This window comes from Aulonocara sp. 'chitande type north' Nkhata Bay, linkage group LG23 (assembly GCF_057382095.1).
Source record: "Aulonocara sp. 'chitande type north' Nkhata Bay isolate Kocher_YH1m ecotype deep benthic linkage group LG23, A_spYH_male_GT1.1, whole genome shotgun sequence".
Taxonomy (NCBI): domain Eukaryota; kingdom Metazoa; phylum Chordata; class Actinopteri; order Cichliformes; family Cichlidae; genus Aulonocara; species Aulonocara sp. 'chitande type north' Nkhata Bay.
In genome coordinates, this window is record NC_141365.1 from 10,122,865 (window position 1) to 10,137,163 (window position 14,299).

At 40.9% G+C, this 14,299-nt stretch overlaps 1 protein-coding gene across 4 annotated transcripts in view; it reads left to right on the forward strand.

Annotated features, from left to right (window-relative positions):
* Nucleotides 1-208: 208 nt before the first annotated feature.
* lnx1 (ligand of numb-protein X 1) overlaps nucleotides 209-14,299 on the forward strand; it is a 36,547-nt gene continuing 22,456 nt past the window's right edge. For 3 of the 4 annotated variants that reach the window (XM_086284089.1, XM_086284087.1, XM_086284088.1), the window contains exons 1-2: nucleotides 209-504; nucleotides 5,321-5,834. In XM_086284089.1, coding sequence (XP_086140215.1) covers nucleotides 5,380-5,834 — 455 coding nt within the window. In that variant the 5' untranslated portion in view covers nucleotides 209-504; nucleotides 5,321-5,379. Of the gene's footprint in view, nucleotides 505-5,320; nucleotides 5,835-12,977; nucleotides 13,140-14,299 lie in introns of those variants that run through there. The other variant, XM_086284090.1, reaches the window with a different exon arrangement.

Sequence of the window (14,299 nt, forward strand, 5' to 3'; positions counted from 1 at the left end):
TAAAAATATTTTTGTTATTAGCACTAGTCACTTTTGAAGTGTTTCAGTTGCCTTTTACACAAAGTTCAAGGTTTCATTTCCTCTGCCCACACTGTTTTAGAAGAAAATCCAGCTTCTGCTGAACTCCCAGTACAGGTTTGGGCAGTTCTCTTATTTACCTTTTCTCTAACCACGCCTCTATTCTCTGCCCACTTCCTGATCACCTTTGCCTGTTTAGAGGTGAGCAGGTTCTGGGCTCACACAGGAGAAATCCTCTCCGCTTTGGACTCATTCCGTATTTTATAAAGTCCAGCAGCAGGATAAAATTTCTCTCTTTCTACATGAAGACTGTCAGCCGGTCTCCGGTTTGCTTGAGTTGGACAAAGTCCTCTTTACGGAGTCATTTAACTCTCCTGTCCTTCCCCTCCACCTCCTCTCTGAATGGTTTAAAGTTACACTGCCTGCCAGACTTTACCTGTTCAGGTGAACTGCACTGCCGAAAGTGAATGTTGCTAATGAAGCCATGTAAGTATAGTTTCCTATTTTACATTTTATTAGAAGCATGTCTGTTATTTATCTTAAATGCTTCACTAAGTTACACAAAACGTCATGCCAGCAGTTATTGCTGCTCCGGTGTTTGCATGGAAAGAATTTGCATTAAATTTGTATTTTATATGTGAGTGTAGAGTATGTCGATTTTCTCTTACCTATGTGCACTGGTGTTAAGTACAGTCTGTGCTGACCCACTCAGCCATTCAGATACAAGTGACGCTTCATGGGGTTTCACATCTGGCTTCAGCTGTTTTCCCAGATTGAGGTGTCAGGTCTGGCTCAGACTCAACGTTCAGATTGCTATGAACTCAGAGAGAGGCCAGAATACACAAACATACCCACGAGCCTAATGCAGAGATTAGTAAAAGGGCAGAAATTATACTAATATTTGATTTGCACATCCCCTGTTTATTCTAAAAGGAACAAAATGCGCTGAAGAAATCAAAAATATTATGCTGTGTTACATTTGGTGTACAGTTCAATGATAGATAGATAGATAGATAGATGGCTGATTGTTGCTGTTTTTCCAATGTTTATCGCTGTGTGATTGCAAAACAGATGTTTGTATGAAAAGAAAAAATGGCTTGTTGGAATTTTTCTGTCTCATGGACATGTCTGAACACAACTGCCTATGCTCTACAACACGTAACTTTTGTGCCTGAGTCCAGCCTGCCTTGTGCTATGTTAAGCTTAGAGTCCTTGATTATTGACCTGTCAGCAGGTTATCTGGTACTATTTAAATATTTTTATGATATGATGACTAACCCATTTGTCAATGAGGAACTTATTGTTTCCACTCTCTAAGTGAGATTTCTCCTAACACGAGTCACAGATCAGTTTATTATCTTCACGGTCTTTAAGCTACACCTGTAACAGGTGTCTTCCTTGTCAATTACAGTAACACGGTGCTTTGATTTGACAGAGAGATCATTATGTTGCAGCATGAACTTGCTTTGCAGACACTCATACTTTGTCTGATTTGTCAGGCTTTGACTTTTACGCTGAGGGTGTGTTTTGTTTGGTCGATACAAATATGGTTTGATGTCTGTGACTAGAAATGAGGAGTGGATTTGTACATAGCAACAAGCTAGCTCAGTGTGGACAATGAGAATGCTGATACAGAAATTACCTTATTAATGGCTTATTCTTCACAATCGTTTGTTAAGAAAAGAAGCTGACTTGGCATGGCCGTGTCTCTTTATTAACTCATCAAGTTATTTCAGATCACAGGAGAGAAACCTGAGAGTGAATAAACAATGGTAGTTAAAGACAATGTGCAAACTGTATGAAAGAAGGCTCACGCTATGCTAAATAAACACTTCTCTTTGCACTCAGTTGCATAAGGCCTAGACAGCCAACAACTGGCATAACTATAGTTCAAAGATGAAAATAAAGACTACCCTGAGTGTTGTATTTACCATGTAAACATCTTTTTTACTTTGTAGTCCAAACTGAAAGCCTTGAGCCTGACAGCCCCACCTTTCTCATTCTCTTTGGATACTAGATGGCCGGTGTAGTCAATAATTAAACGTCAACAATATGTAGTCAAGGTTCAGTCAATTAGCTGTCGTGAATGATTTTGTTGTGAGGAAAGAGCAGCAGTCCCACAGGACTGTTGTGACAAAGTGAACTTATCACTTCAGAGATTAGGAATGATCCAGTATGAGCCAATGCTCCTCAGGCACGGGTGTGTCCACTGAATATGCCTGCATGGAAAAAAAAAAGGTGTGCAAAAGCATGAAATGTCTGCATGTAGATACATGTAGCAGCACTGGGAATATCCCTGCTATTGTGCCATGTTGTATAGATGTTATTTATGCATGTCAGGCTCAACTTCTCCACTGTAAAATTCTTGAGAAAAAAGAACTACACCCAATGGAAGACATCATCGATCTGTTGGAATAACCGAACATAAGATTATCTTTGATTGTAAGTTAGAAGAAATGCAATGATCCCTGTGAGAAATTGTTTTTAAAAGTTCGAAAAATTTGCAGCACAATGACAAACAGCACAAACAGGAATTATATATCTTGATTGACGGTGTCTCTTTGGTCCTGTCTCCCTCCCCTCACCCCCACCCGGTCACGGGAGATGGCTGCCCCTCCCTGAGCCTGTTGCTTCTGGAGATTTCTTTCTGTTAAAATGTAATTTTTCCTTCCCACTCTCACCGCATGTTTGATCATAGGTGGTCATCTGATTGTCTGTGTTTTTGTCACTATTACTGTAGTATTTTTACTTTACAATGTAAAGTTCCTTAAGGCAGCTGTTGTGATTTGACTTGACTGAACAGAACCGATTTCCAGAGAAAGGTAGGGCCTCCCATCTTTGGGTGAAAGTTGTCTTTCCTCTCTCTGGAATATCTTGCGTTTGTTGGAAGATGTTCTTATGCGCAGGACTGAGCCAAGTCAAGATCATGCCAAGATCAGTGACGCATTTGACACAAAAGGAACTCCTTCCTGAGAACCACCAGTGTTGTCCCAGGAGCCGCAGGTAGCTCCTAGTGCTACCTGTTTCTCATGTGGTCCCTTGTGCAATTAAGTTTCCCAGGGGGCCACATGAGAAACTTGGCCTGTTGTTAAGGGCTGCATCAATGGGCTTAACTCATTTCTACTCAATATCAATTTTAGCTCTTGATAAATTTCTTCTGGACATTACAATTTGTGAAATTTTAAACACTTTTTATATTTTATACAAAGTGACAAAGAGCATGTATTGATTTCTTTGGTCAATAATTTAAGTTCAATAATTTAATCCCAGTTGTAATAGACCGTGTACCCTCTTAGATTCACATTAAGGAGAAGATAGGATACAAACGGACATAGATACATAATTACATTTTAAGTTTATTAATGGGTCAATATTGGCTTCTAAAGCCAAAAAACTACATTTCCTTGTGGTATCATTTGAGATTCTCAGTTTCAGCACTTCAACGAGGCTGAAATATTCGTTTGTTAGTATGTATAAGAAAAAACCCCATCAATGTTCATTTGATGAGCCAGAAGTTGGAGCTCTTCTTCTTGTTTGGAATGTTATAAAATCATTATACGCGTGCTTTGTAGTGGTCTAACATATTAGAATTTTCTTTTTGATCCAGCACCCCCCGTGCTACCGAACTCTAGGGTGTGCATGCCAGATTTCATTTTTATTTCTCTGTGCTCTTGCTTTTTCACATCACTGTTTAATACTATTGTTAGTTTGAATCGTTTTTTAACAGCTTTGCGTCAAGTGCGAGAAGAGAACAGACGTAAGCTAAAGAGAATATTAGACAAGCTTTATTTTTTATTTACTTTGACTATGAATCACCATTTTCTTGTTCTCATCACCTACTGACAGGTACTTGGTCTCTTTCCCTCCCCTTTTCTGTCTGTAGCTTTTCCTGTGTAGTGATGAAAGTGCTCTGCTTCATAGACAAAGTCAGACGTTGCCACAGTGTGTGATGAATCAGCTGTGCCACCACAAGTTCTCAGAGGGAAAGTTCATCTTTGTTAAGACTGTTAAGCCTCTACTTATTAGCCTTCCGCTACCCGGCATACCAAAAGACTGTAAGCTTGTGGCTCTCACAACTTGCCACCCAACAATTTCATACTGTAAAAAGAAATTATATTGATTAATTCTGCAGCTTGGTGGTTAATCTGGACATTTGCATGTATTCACAAAGAGGTAGGACAGATTTGTATGTATTACCATATTGGAATCCACATCAAAGTCTATTGTTAGTTATAATTTTTTAGAAATAAATTATTTAGCAGAAGAGCATGGGAATCTGTCCAATTAAAACAGAACTAGGGCTTGGATTACATAAATATTTTGTAGGCTCCAAACACAAGTTTTGTTGTTGTTGTTTTGTTTTTCTAACTTGATCTAGTGTCTCATTAAGCAGCCAACACCCAGCAGTGGGTCCAGAAACAAAGCATGTGGAGAGTCAACAAGATGGCTTATGCCAAGGTGACGTGTGCCTCACTGAGCCCATCTGTTTGTGTCCATGTGCCCAAATAGCATGCCTGTTTTGGGTTTTGGATATGACGCGTTCATTGGCACACTCACAATGTAAACCTGTGTATCAGTAAAGAAAAAAAAAAAGACTTGGCACGTCTAAAATCATGTCACATTGCTGTGGATTAACAGTGATGTATGTTTGTCAGGCTGTACACTGAGCAGGAGGCTGAAGACTTATCTGATTCTATCTGTCTCTGCACTTTCTGCTGACATGAGTAGTATTGATGTTGCTGCATCCACAGAAGAAATCTCACTTGTTCGATCTCTCTTCTCTGTGTCAGTGCAGAAAATCAAACTGAGGAGAAAAGACAGGTTTGGAGGACTGCTGCACACAACATGTTCTGTAGTTGTGTTTGAAAAATATAAAAATAAAAGTGTCCCTGCTCGGCTCCTCCAAGATATCATGAGTATTTTCATAGCAAAAAAAGGATGAGCAAATCGCCCTTTTAGATATATGTCACTCTTTGGACCCAAATAGTGACCCTGAAATTTATAGTACTTCAAAGTGATTTAATTTTGAGCAACTAAAACAGGTAAATGTGGCTTATATAGTGATGCATCAGTATTACTCATGAAGCAGTTTCATATAATTGCAGTCATTTAATTCAGTTCAGTTGTATTTATATAGTGCCAAATCACGACAACAGTTACTTGTTGTTAGGTAAATACTCTACAGAAATGTGAAAATACCCTACAAGCATTGCTGGTAACACTTTTGCACTTGACTTTTGAATACAGACTATATTTTTTTTTACATTTTTGTCTGTTTGCATTATATTTATCTTCCCCACAGCTCTCCTTTGCTAATGACCTCCTTACCAGTTCTAACATGGCATCCCAAGTGTTCTCCAAATGAGTATCCAGGAGCAGAGTACATACCCTGAAGTCGCCACGGCAATGGCTGAAGCATCAGCTCCACCTCTTTCCCCTTCAGACTATGGATCATTGTCTCCGACTCCTGAACTGTGCGCATCATGTGGCCACAGTCATCAGTTGGAAGAGAACCATGAGTACCTTTACAAGGATGAAGTGGACGATGACCTCATCTGTCACATCTGTCTGCAGCCACTCATCAAGCCTCTGGACACGCCCTGCGGACATACTTATTGCCAAGAGTGTCTCACCAGCTTCCTGCTGGAGAGTGACTTCTGTCCTGTGTGCCGTGAACCCCTCATGCTGCAGACCTGCAGGAAGCCCAGCCTTCTGGTCCACAAGCTGCTGGAGAAGCTGTCCGTGGCTTGTCCCTTCACTGACCATTGCACTGAAACAATGCCCCGTGGTCAACTGGAAGACCACATCAAGTTCAGGTAGGCTGGTAGAAACAGTTTGCACCATTAAATTCCCTGTTTAAAAATGATATTATTAGTATTGCTATTAAAGTAAGCAAGTACTTTAGCTCCTGGTTTTTCCTTTCTTCTATTTGGTTTTGATGTGTCTACTAAACTCTACAATGACCTGAAGTAAGTACACACTCCAAGTCTCCCGCCCTCCTCCTCCTCCCGTCGTCATTAGCCCACAGCTCCAGTCCCAAAGGCTAGAGTTCTTCCAACGAGACTTCCATCTAAACTAGGCCCAGATCCTCTGTTTATAAAAGAAAGCACTTCCTTTTTTCTCAGTCTGGGTCTGTTTTCATTAATGCTCATTAACACTTCCTTAGCCCAAAGGCCGCTGGGATAATTAGTGAATCTTGCCCCACACCACACATAAGCACCAGGAGTATTTCCTATTCATTTGCACTTAAAACTTAGAAAAATCAAATTGCCTAAAACTCCTTAAACTCTAAAAATTTTGTCCCTCCCTGAATCTTATTTCCCATTTCCAAAACATAGACTCGTTTCATCTGTTTATGCTCTTTTTATACCTTCTTTTCTTGCTCATCTTTTCGCCTGTCATTTCTTCCCTAGTCTTTTCCTTCATGTAATGTGAATGTTATAATGAGGTGTGGCTCTCTGAGGCCAGTTCCCAGAAGGATTCAGCTGTAGAGGTGAGAGACTGCTTTCAGAAAGATGACTCTACACACTGTTTGCAGGAATGTAGAATAGTTTCAGTGAAATGCCGATTTAAACATTTCCATCAGGGTCCAGTGGGTACATGGCGTCTTTGAGTTTTTATTGAAAGATGTTGGTTAATATTCTCTATATATTGAATCTATCAAGTATATTTAAATTATAAACTATAGGAAACTAGTAGTCTTGGGTCGGGATTATACTTTTCATCTCCGTAAGTCTGTAAGGACCCAGGTGCACCACTCAAAGACAGAGATAATTTATGAGTCCTTACTAAGACACAGGGTGCATGAGACAAACAGAGTCCAAAAAAACCAAAAACCACACATAGTTCAGGAGATCGACAATGCCTCGGGGCAAAACTCAGGGGCTTTTTCTAGCGGTGGAGACAAAGAGGATCTGGAGGTCAACCGCGATGCTGAAGACGAAGACGGAGCAGACCCTGAGACCGGGTTATCCACAGGCTCTGAACCCCTAGACATGTTATTTTCACAACTGGTGGGCACAGAATCAAAATTAACTGATTTATTACTTGCCAGCTCAGAAACAGAGGACTTTGAACAGAGAGTTCATTATTAGTCAGTTCAGGAGCAATAAACTCATATTTGATAGCGACTGGCTTAGATATACACAAGAAACTAAACAAACTGAATTAACAGTCTTTTGATTTAGCCTGTTTTGTTGCACACTGATCAGTCTTAGGTCCCGTTGTATTGAAAACAGTCTTGTTTCACTGGCTTTATTTGATCCAGACAGAGAAAGTCAGTTTCAATCACCCTCATGTAGTAAGTCCAGTAACCAAGGAATGGTGGATACCAGTCTTTGTAGCCTATAACTAACTGCTCCCTGATATCCTTACACCTTAAAATCATGCCCTCCTTCAACTCATCTAAGGGGTTGAGAGCTACTGGGTCCATAATGGCCGTGTCATTTTGTCACAATTCAGCCTTGTGGCAGGTTCGGCAGGTGCAGCACTTGGAAACAATGAGAATTAACTAAACTCACAACAAGAAACTAGGTGCTAGGAACAGGAAACTAGGAAACTACTAAGGAACCATAGACCTCACTGAAAAAAACAAAACCACACTCCAAGGGAGACTGAGGACATAAATACACAAGGGATAACGAGGGAACAGACCACAGGTAGGAACACAGCTGAAACTAATCTGACTGACGAGGCAGAACACAACACACACAGGATGAGAGACTATCAAAATAAGACAGGAAGTAACAAACACTGAGATTCATGGGCTAGACACTGGGACAGGGGAGAAACAGACATGGACATCAGAATAGGAAAGACATGAACTGACCAGAAATCAAGAATTACAAATACAAGCTCAGAGGCACAGGAAAGAGACATGTTCAGAAACTAGATAACCCAAAACTTATGATAACCTGGAAAACCCAACGTCATTCCTTCAAACTTTTGAAAATAAGTCCAGAACGGAAACTCAAAACCCTGGGTCACATGACACATGTCATCTTTAGACAGTGACTGCGAGCATCTGTGCAAATGTCTATGAGCCTGCTTGTTTTTTATGAACTTGCACTTACATGTGTACAATGTATAAAGTACACAAGCGCTCCGGGCAGCAGATTTAAAGAAGTTTAACAGAAACTATCTCCAGCTGTCTGTTTCCATGTCCGCAAGCAAGTATAATCAACGCCTTCGTGTAATTTTAACAGGACAAAAGTGACACAGGAGGAAATTATATACAAATACTGTAAGTTCTTTTCACCAACTCACTCAGCGGTGAGTTGGAGAGGAGTTCCAAACAGTGAATTTCATCATTTTATCATTTCATTTGCAAAGATATATTTTCTTGCCTGTCAAGCTGTTCCTGTGCATTCCATGTGTAAGCACCTTTATTAATTTTGCTCCCACTCTTCATTTATATCCTTTTGTCCTTCAGATGGTTAAATAGCTAATGTGAGAATAGCACTTTAAAATGTGAGAGTAAATCCACGTTGTTTTGCATGGGTTAGAAACCTAAAAATGCTTTCTGCTGTAGAATCAGTGCCATGGCAGTTTGTTTTATGGCCCTCCAAGTATATAGCAATAAGACAAAACTTAACTATGCTTTAGGATTGGAACAAATTTCCTAAAATTTTATAAAAACTCAAAATGGAATTTGGGGAAATTAAGCCAGTCAAGATGTGCTTTCAGTACCCATTTCATGTGTGTAACGCTGCTCCTCCCTCTGCCTGTATTTTATGTTCTAATGATGGGTGGACTGTTTCTGGCTGTTGCTACCCCAAAATCTGGCAATGTGTCAGGAGTTCTAATGACTTAGACAGCCATGCCATCTGTTCAGAGCTGATTTCATACTAATCTAATCATTTGTGACCTTTATTGGCCTTTGGATAGAGAAAATGCCATCCTGGACACATCTCTGCAATCAAGAATAACATCTCAACTATGTAATCTTCAGTATCTTTTCAGTTTTCTATTACTTTTCCCTGTATGGATATATAGGATATGGCAAAAAAAAAATAGCCTCCTTATGTGATCCCCCAGGTATTTTCTTTTCTTTCTTTTCATTCGCTAGTTTCATGTAGCTATGTGTCTATCTATAATGCACAAAATCTTTTTTTTTCTGCTTTGAAGGTCTCTCATTCTCATGTTTTTCATATTAGCCAATTTACCCAGAGTTCTGTTTTGATGATATTTTGCCTTGAGCATGACAGCATTTTGTTCATCTCCTTTTTCCTTTTATGAAAACTACCTTGTTTTTCAAGTATGCCTCCAATGCCCACTGAGGAGTAGTTCAAAGCTTATGTAAATACATGTGATGCATGCAGACATTTTCTATTTTATTCTGTGCTTATTTTATTTTATTTTATTTCATTTCATTCTGTACTGTTCTGTTTATGGTTTTGGTGAACATGTTCGAATTAGTGTTTCACTAGATAGACACTCATAGAGGGAGAAAAGCCACCCAGTGAGGGAAGCGGAAAAGTGTTTTACCTGTCTATGTAATTCTTATAGCAGATTTATAGTTATTTACATATACCTATTTGATATTAGATGACATAACACACTCTGCAGAGAAGGGTGTTATAGGTAACCTTAATATCTGAGACATATGAAATAATGTCTCTGATTCTGATTCTTTGTTTAATACATTAGTGGTTCTTATCTGGATTGATGTGTTATTATTGGGTTTTGGTCTCTGTTTCAAAAGGGCACTAAGCCCCTAATTGCAGAGTGAATGGTTCAGTCTTTGACACCTCCATGGGACAGGTGTCTTAGTGGAGGTGCCCAAGCTGCTACCAATGGCAGACAAGAGTTTTTAATGTGTCTGGTTGAGTGGATGAATTAGAAAGTACTTTGTAAAACTGCTAAGATTAAAAAAAGAAACTGACTTATTTGGAAACCTAACTAAATAACCAAGCAACCACAGTCTTTATTGCAAAGATTTTTAATTCAATTGCTTCACCATCTGCAGAGAGTGAACCACTGAAGGAGCTAGATAAATGTACTTTTTCAGGACACGGTTTCTCGTTAGTACTACCATAGTAGCAGAGAGAAGAAGTACATAAAGTGTTACTGCATAATTTATTTTTAAAAAAGAGCTCTAGGAAAAGAGAGTAGGCACTTCTACTGTATTGCAAGCTCCTGCAATAGAGAATATCACGAAGCTGGGAAAAAGATGCAACACAGATAAACGCTATAACACTGTCACACCATCTCTTTGTTTCCTTTACATGTTACTTATTAGCGCTTAAACAGCCTTGGTTTGTAAGCTGACTTTAAAGCAGAATGTCAAGAATACAAAAATATTCTGTAAAAACTTTTAAAGATTATGACTTTGTGTCAGTATGATGGATTGGCTGCTGTGAGTGAGAAATGAAAAGTAATAATGTGGTTGGAGTATGTGTTTATGTGTATGTTATGATGCCTCTTTTGTGACTCCAAGTTAATGTGCAAGAGAATGAAATGAGTCCTGTGGGGCAGACTGGCTTCTGTTCACAAACTGCATCCTGTCACAATCCAATTACTTTTCCATTTCCTCCGTGCCCTGTGGTCTTGTTGCTGTGCGTACTGTTCAAATATTGCCGGACAACTTATGCCTCAGTTTGCATGCATGCATGCATTAACACACAGATGCACAAACGCATTGAGGAAAAAATTCAGCCGGTAACTATACTGCCTCCATCCATGAGAAATTCATCCAGTCAGGGTATTTACACCACAATTTACAAGTGTGTTTTTTGAGTGTAGCTCAACACTATGAAAATCGGATAAGGGTGGAAAATATAAGAGCAAAATAGAAAACAGAAAGCAAAGGCAGACTTGTAATTTTGGACTACATGAATAGAATATGGCTTGATTGCTCTACTTTGAGTAATAAATGAATTATAAACTGACGGAAACGCGACTGAGTGTCACGGTCTGGCTGGCAGATCGTGGGGAGATGGGGAAATAGGACCCAAACGCTGGACTTAATGGAATGAACAGTGGGTTTATTTACAGTGAGGTAATGGTACACCACACATTGAATCTCCAAAAGTGCTCCCTCGACTCCCGTGACGTGTCTTCTCCCAAGTGCTGGTATCCTGTGCTCTCTGCCCCTGTGCCTTCACACACCCCGTGTGTCTTGCAGTTCTGTGTTCCGCTGTCCTCCTGGGGAAAAACACAGACACAGCCGTTATGGCACCAACTCCGGCAGGCATACACTTTAACAACACTAGAAACACTGACATGGAGTCTAACTCAACGATCCTGCGCCGGAGGAAGCTCCATCGCTCTGTTAAGTAGCTCCCCCGACGATCCTGATCAGAAGCAGGTGTGTGGTAAGCTAGGCGTGACCAGCAGCTGGCAGGGCCACACCCATCAGGCCTGCAGGTGACTGTCCTTCATCCTCCAGCCTCACACACATACACACACCAGCATTGAACACAAGAACACAGTGCAGCAAACATACATCCAATACACTAATAACAATAAAGGTCCACACTGTTCACGAACCCCGAGTCCCCGGAACCGGGTCCGTGACACTGAGGGTGAGATTTGATAGAACGGAATAAAAATAGATCAGATGTCCTCCTGCATTTCATATTCACTTCCATTGCACTCTGTTTACTACAAATGAATGAAAAGATAGAAGAGGATGAAAGAAGCCCCATGCATACCCCAAACACCATCAGTGCAGTTAGCAGATTAAATATATCTTACTCATATTTAAAATCAAATCACAATAGTTAATGCTGGCTGCTGTCACCAACACCTAATACAGTTTGTCAGCACACAGCTCTCCTCCAGCCATGTTTCCCACAGCTTCTCCACAATCAATCTAAACAGGTGGAGAAGTCTTGGTGAATGGATTCATCCTTTGTTATTATGAATTACCTTTCCCCTTCCATTTACCAGCTCTTGTACATTGCAAAATTGAATTAATATGGAATGAATGAATGAAAATGGACAGTGTGTCAGTAAAGACTTATTCTAAATCTTCTCCTTTTTCGCCCATATTTCTCATTCATGTCACTCAGGATAACAAGGCTCCACCCGTGCAGAGAATATTGATTTGCCGGTGTGTTTTGGTCATGCTCTGTCTTTTTTGTTTCCACACATGTAGGCAGATTCTTTTGAGCGATCAGACCAATCTGCTGCACTGGGATTAGTCCATCGTTAGAGAGGAGGGGCGAGGGTTTTGGAAGGCAACATACTCTCTATCCTCCCCTTCACGGGTGAATGTATGTGCAGGCAGGGGGGAGGTGAATGCAGAGATTGTACTTGTGGGTATGTATGTATGGGAGTGTACGTGAGAGTACGCATGTGAAGAGGGTAGAGCCAATCACAGCGCACCTGGTACCTCTCCCCCCCTGCTGTCTCTTTTTTGGTCTGCTCCATCCCCCCCACCTCAGTGGTTTCTGCTGCAGTATAAGTCACAGCCTGCGCTGTTCTCTCTGACATACACACACGCGCACACATACGCACACACAGAGGGAGACTGACATGCACACACACGCATACGAGCACAAATCCTCTTACAACTCGCCAGTGCCCAGAGCAGATTAAGGGGCCGTACATCTCAAATTGTATTCCAAATGTGCCACCTTTGCAAGGGTCTTCTTCCTGTTCTTCTTGTACTTTTACATCTTCCTCTTGTGCACCAACGGGACTTCTCTGCACCTGCTTCTGCTGCTTCTTCTTCCTCCACTACGTCTTCAACCTCTGGCAACTGGCCCGTTTGCCTCTGCAGCTGAGATGACCAGGCAACCAGCCTGAGGCAGAGGAAGAAACTCACACAGACATAAGTAGAGAAGGGAAAACAAAAGGGGGAAAGAGAGGCTAGAAGGAAGGAAGTCGAGGATTAATTCAAATCTGAGAGCGCCCCTTGAGAAGAAAGACAGGCGAGGAGGGGTAGGTCAGCACGGCCAGGTTCGGAGAATTGGAGGTGGAGGAGGAGGAGGGGGAGGAGGGGGGAACAGGAGAGGAGAGAGCTATAGTTCAGAAAGGAGGAAACAGGGAAGAAAAGAGAGGAAAAGGAGCAGAGCATTGATCATGAAGGCTCTGTTGCTGCTAGTTTTGCCCTGGCTCAGTCCGGCGAACTACACAGACAATTTGGGCAACCTGCACATCCTCTATTCAGAACTGTGAGTACAACACTCAGCCTCCTCCTGCATCCTCTTCATCAATATCTACCCATCCTATCCCTCCATCAGCGCAGCTGTTATGTGTAATCGTGCATTTTGTTTACTTTTAAAACCCATTTCTTTGTGTCTGCATTCAGAGCGTTAATGCATATTTGTATATTACTTCCAATGTTGACATTCGGATCATCGCTTGAAGAGTCAGGGTGTTCTTCTTTGTTGTGAAAACAACCAGTCAGTTGCTTCCTGATGCTTTGGTCACTGGTTGCTGTGGCACTAAAACGCAGCAGAGCCAGCAGGTTGTGCTTTATGCTGTCCAGGACGGTTGGGATGCTACAGAGCGGCACTGCAGCATGGCATCTCTGCCTTTATCTCGTTCTCTTTAGTAGCATGTGTGTTAGTGTGTCACTACTGTATTGACTGGAGCAATACAGTATTTGGACACACAAGCGAGTATTTTTTACACACACAAACACTGTGTGTGTACAGCCTGTATGGGCTCTCGGACGGTTGTAACTACTCTGTGTTTATTTGTGGAACAGACTTTCACCACATTAAAATTTCATATCTGGCTACTCTCAGTTTGCATCTACTGAAAATAAACTACACATTCACTTATACACACATTCATTTTGTTATACTGAACAAATTGAGAAATCTGTCTGTGTTGGAAACAACATAACATAATAATGCACCTGTTGCTGCACATTTCCTTCTAATTAATTCTGCATCAAACATTATATCAGAACTAATGCACATGGAAACATCTGTGTCAACATTTCTGTGTTCATTATAACCTGATCTGCAGAATACACTTCTAGTTAATATTAGTCATATGATGTAATGTCCTAGTAGTGCTTGTTTTGTTTGGCCAATAGTTTGATCTAAGTCATTTAGACCAGAGAAAAGTTGCAAATACTTTTATTTTTTGCTTGCAAATTGACATTGATGGATAATCTAACATTTAATACATTTACTGTACGTCACACCGTCTTCCTTCTTGGCTCCTCGGTCTCTCTTTGTGTGGGAGTAAGCATTGACTACATTCACTAGCTCCGTGTGAACTCAAAGCTCTGTGATCCCGGAGCTCAGCAATTGCTCTTCTCTCCAGTCTGTCGGAAATGTCCCATTATATTGCATGAACACATGGAACAATGGACCGC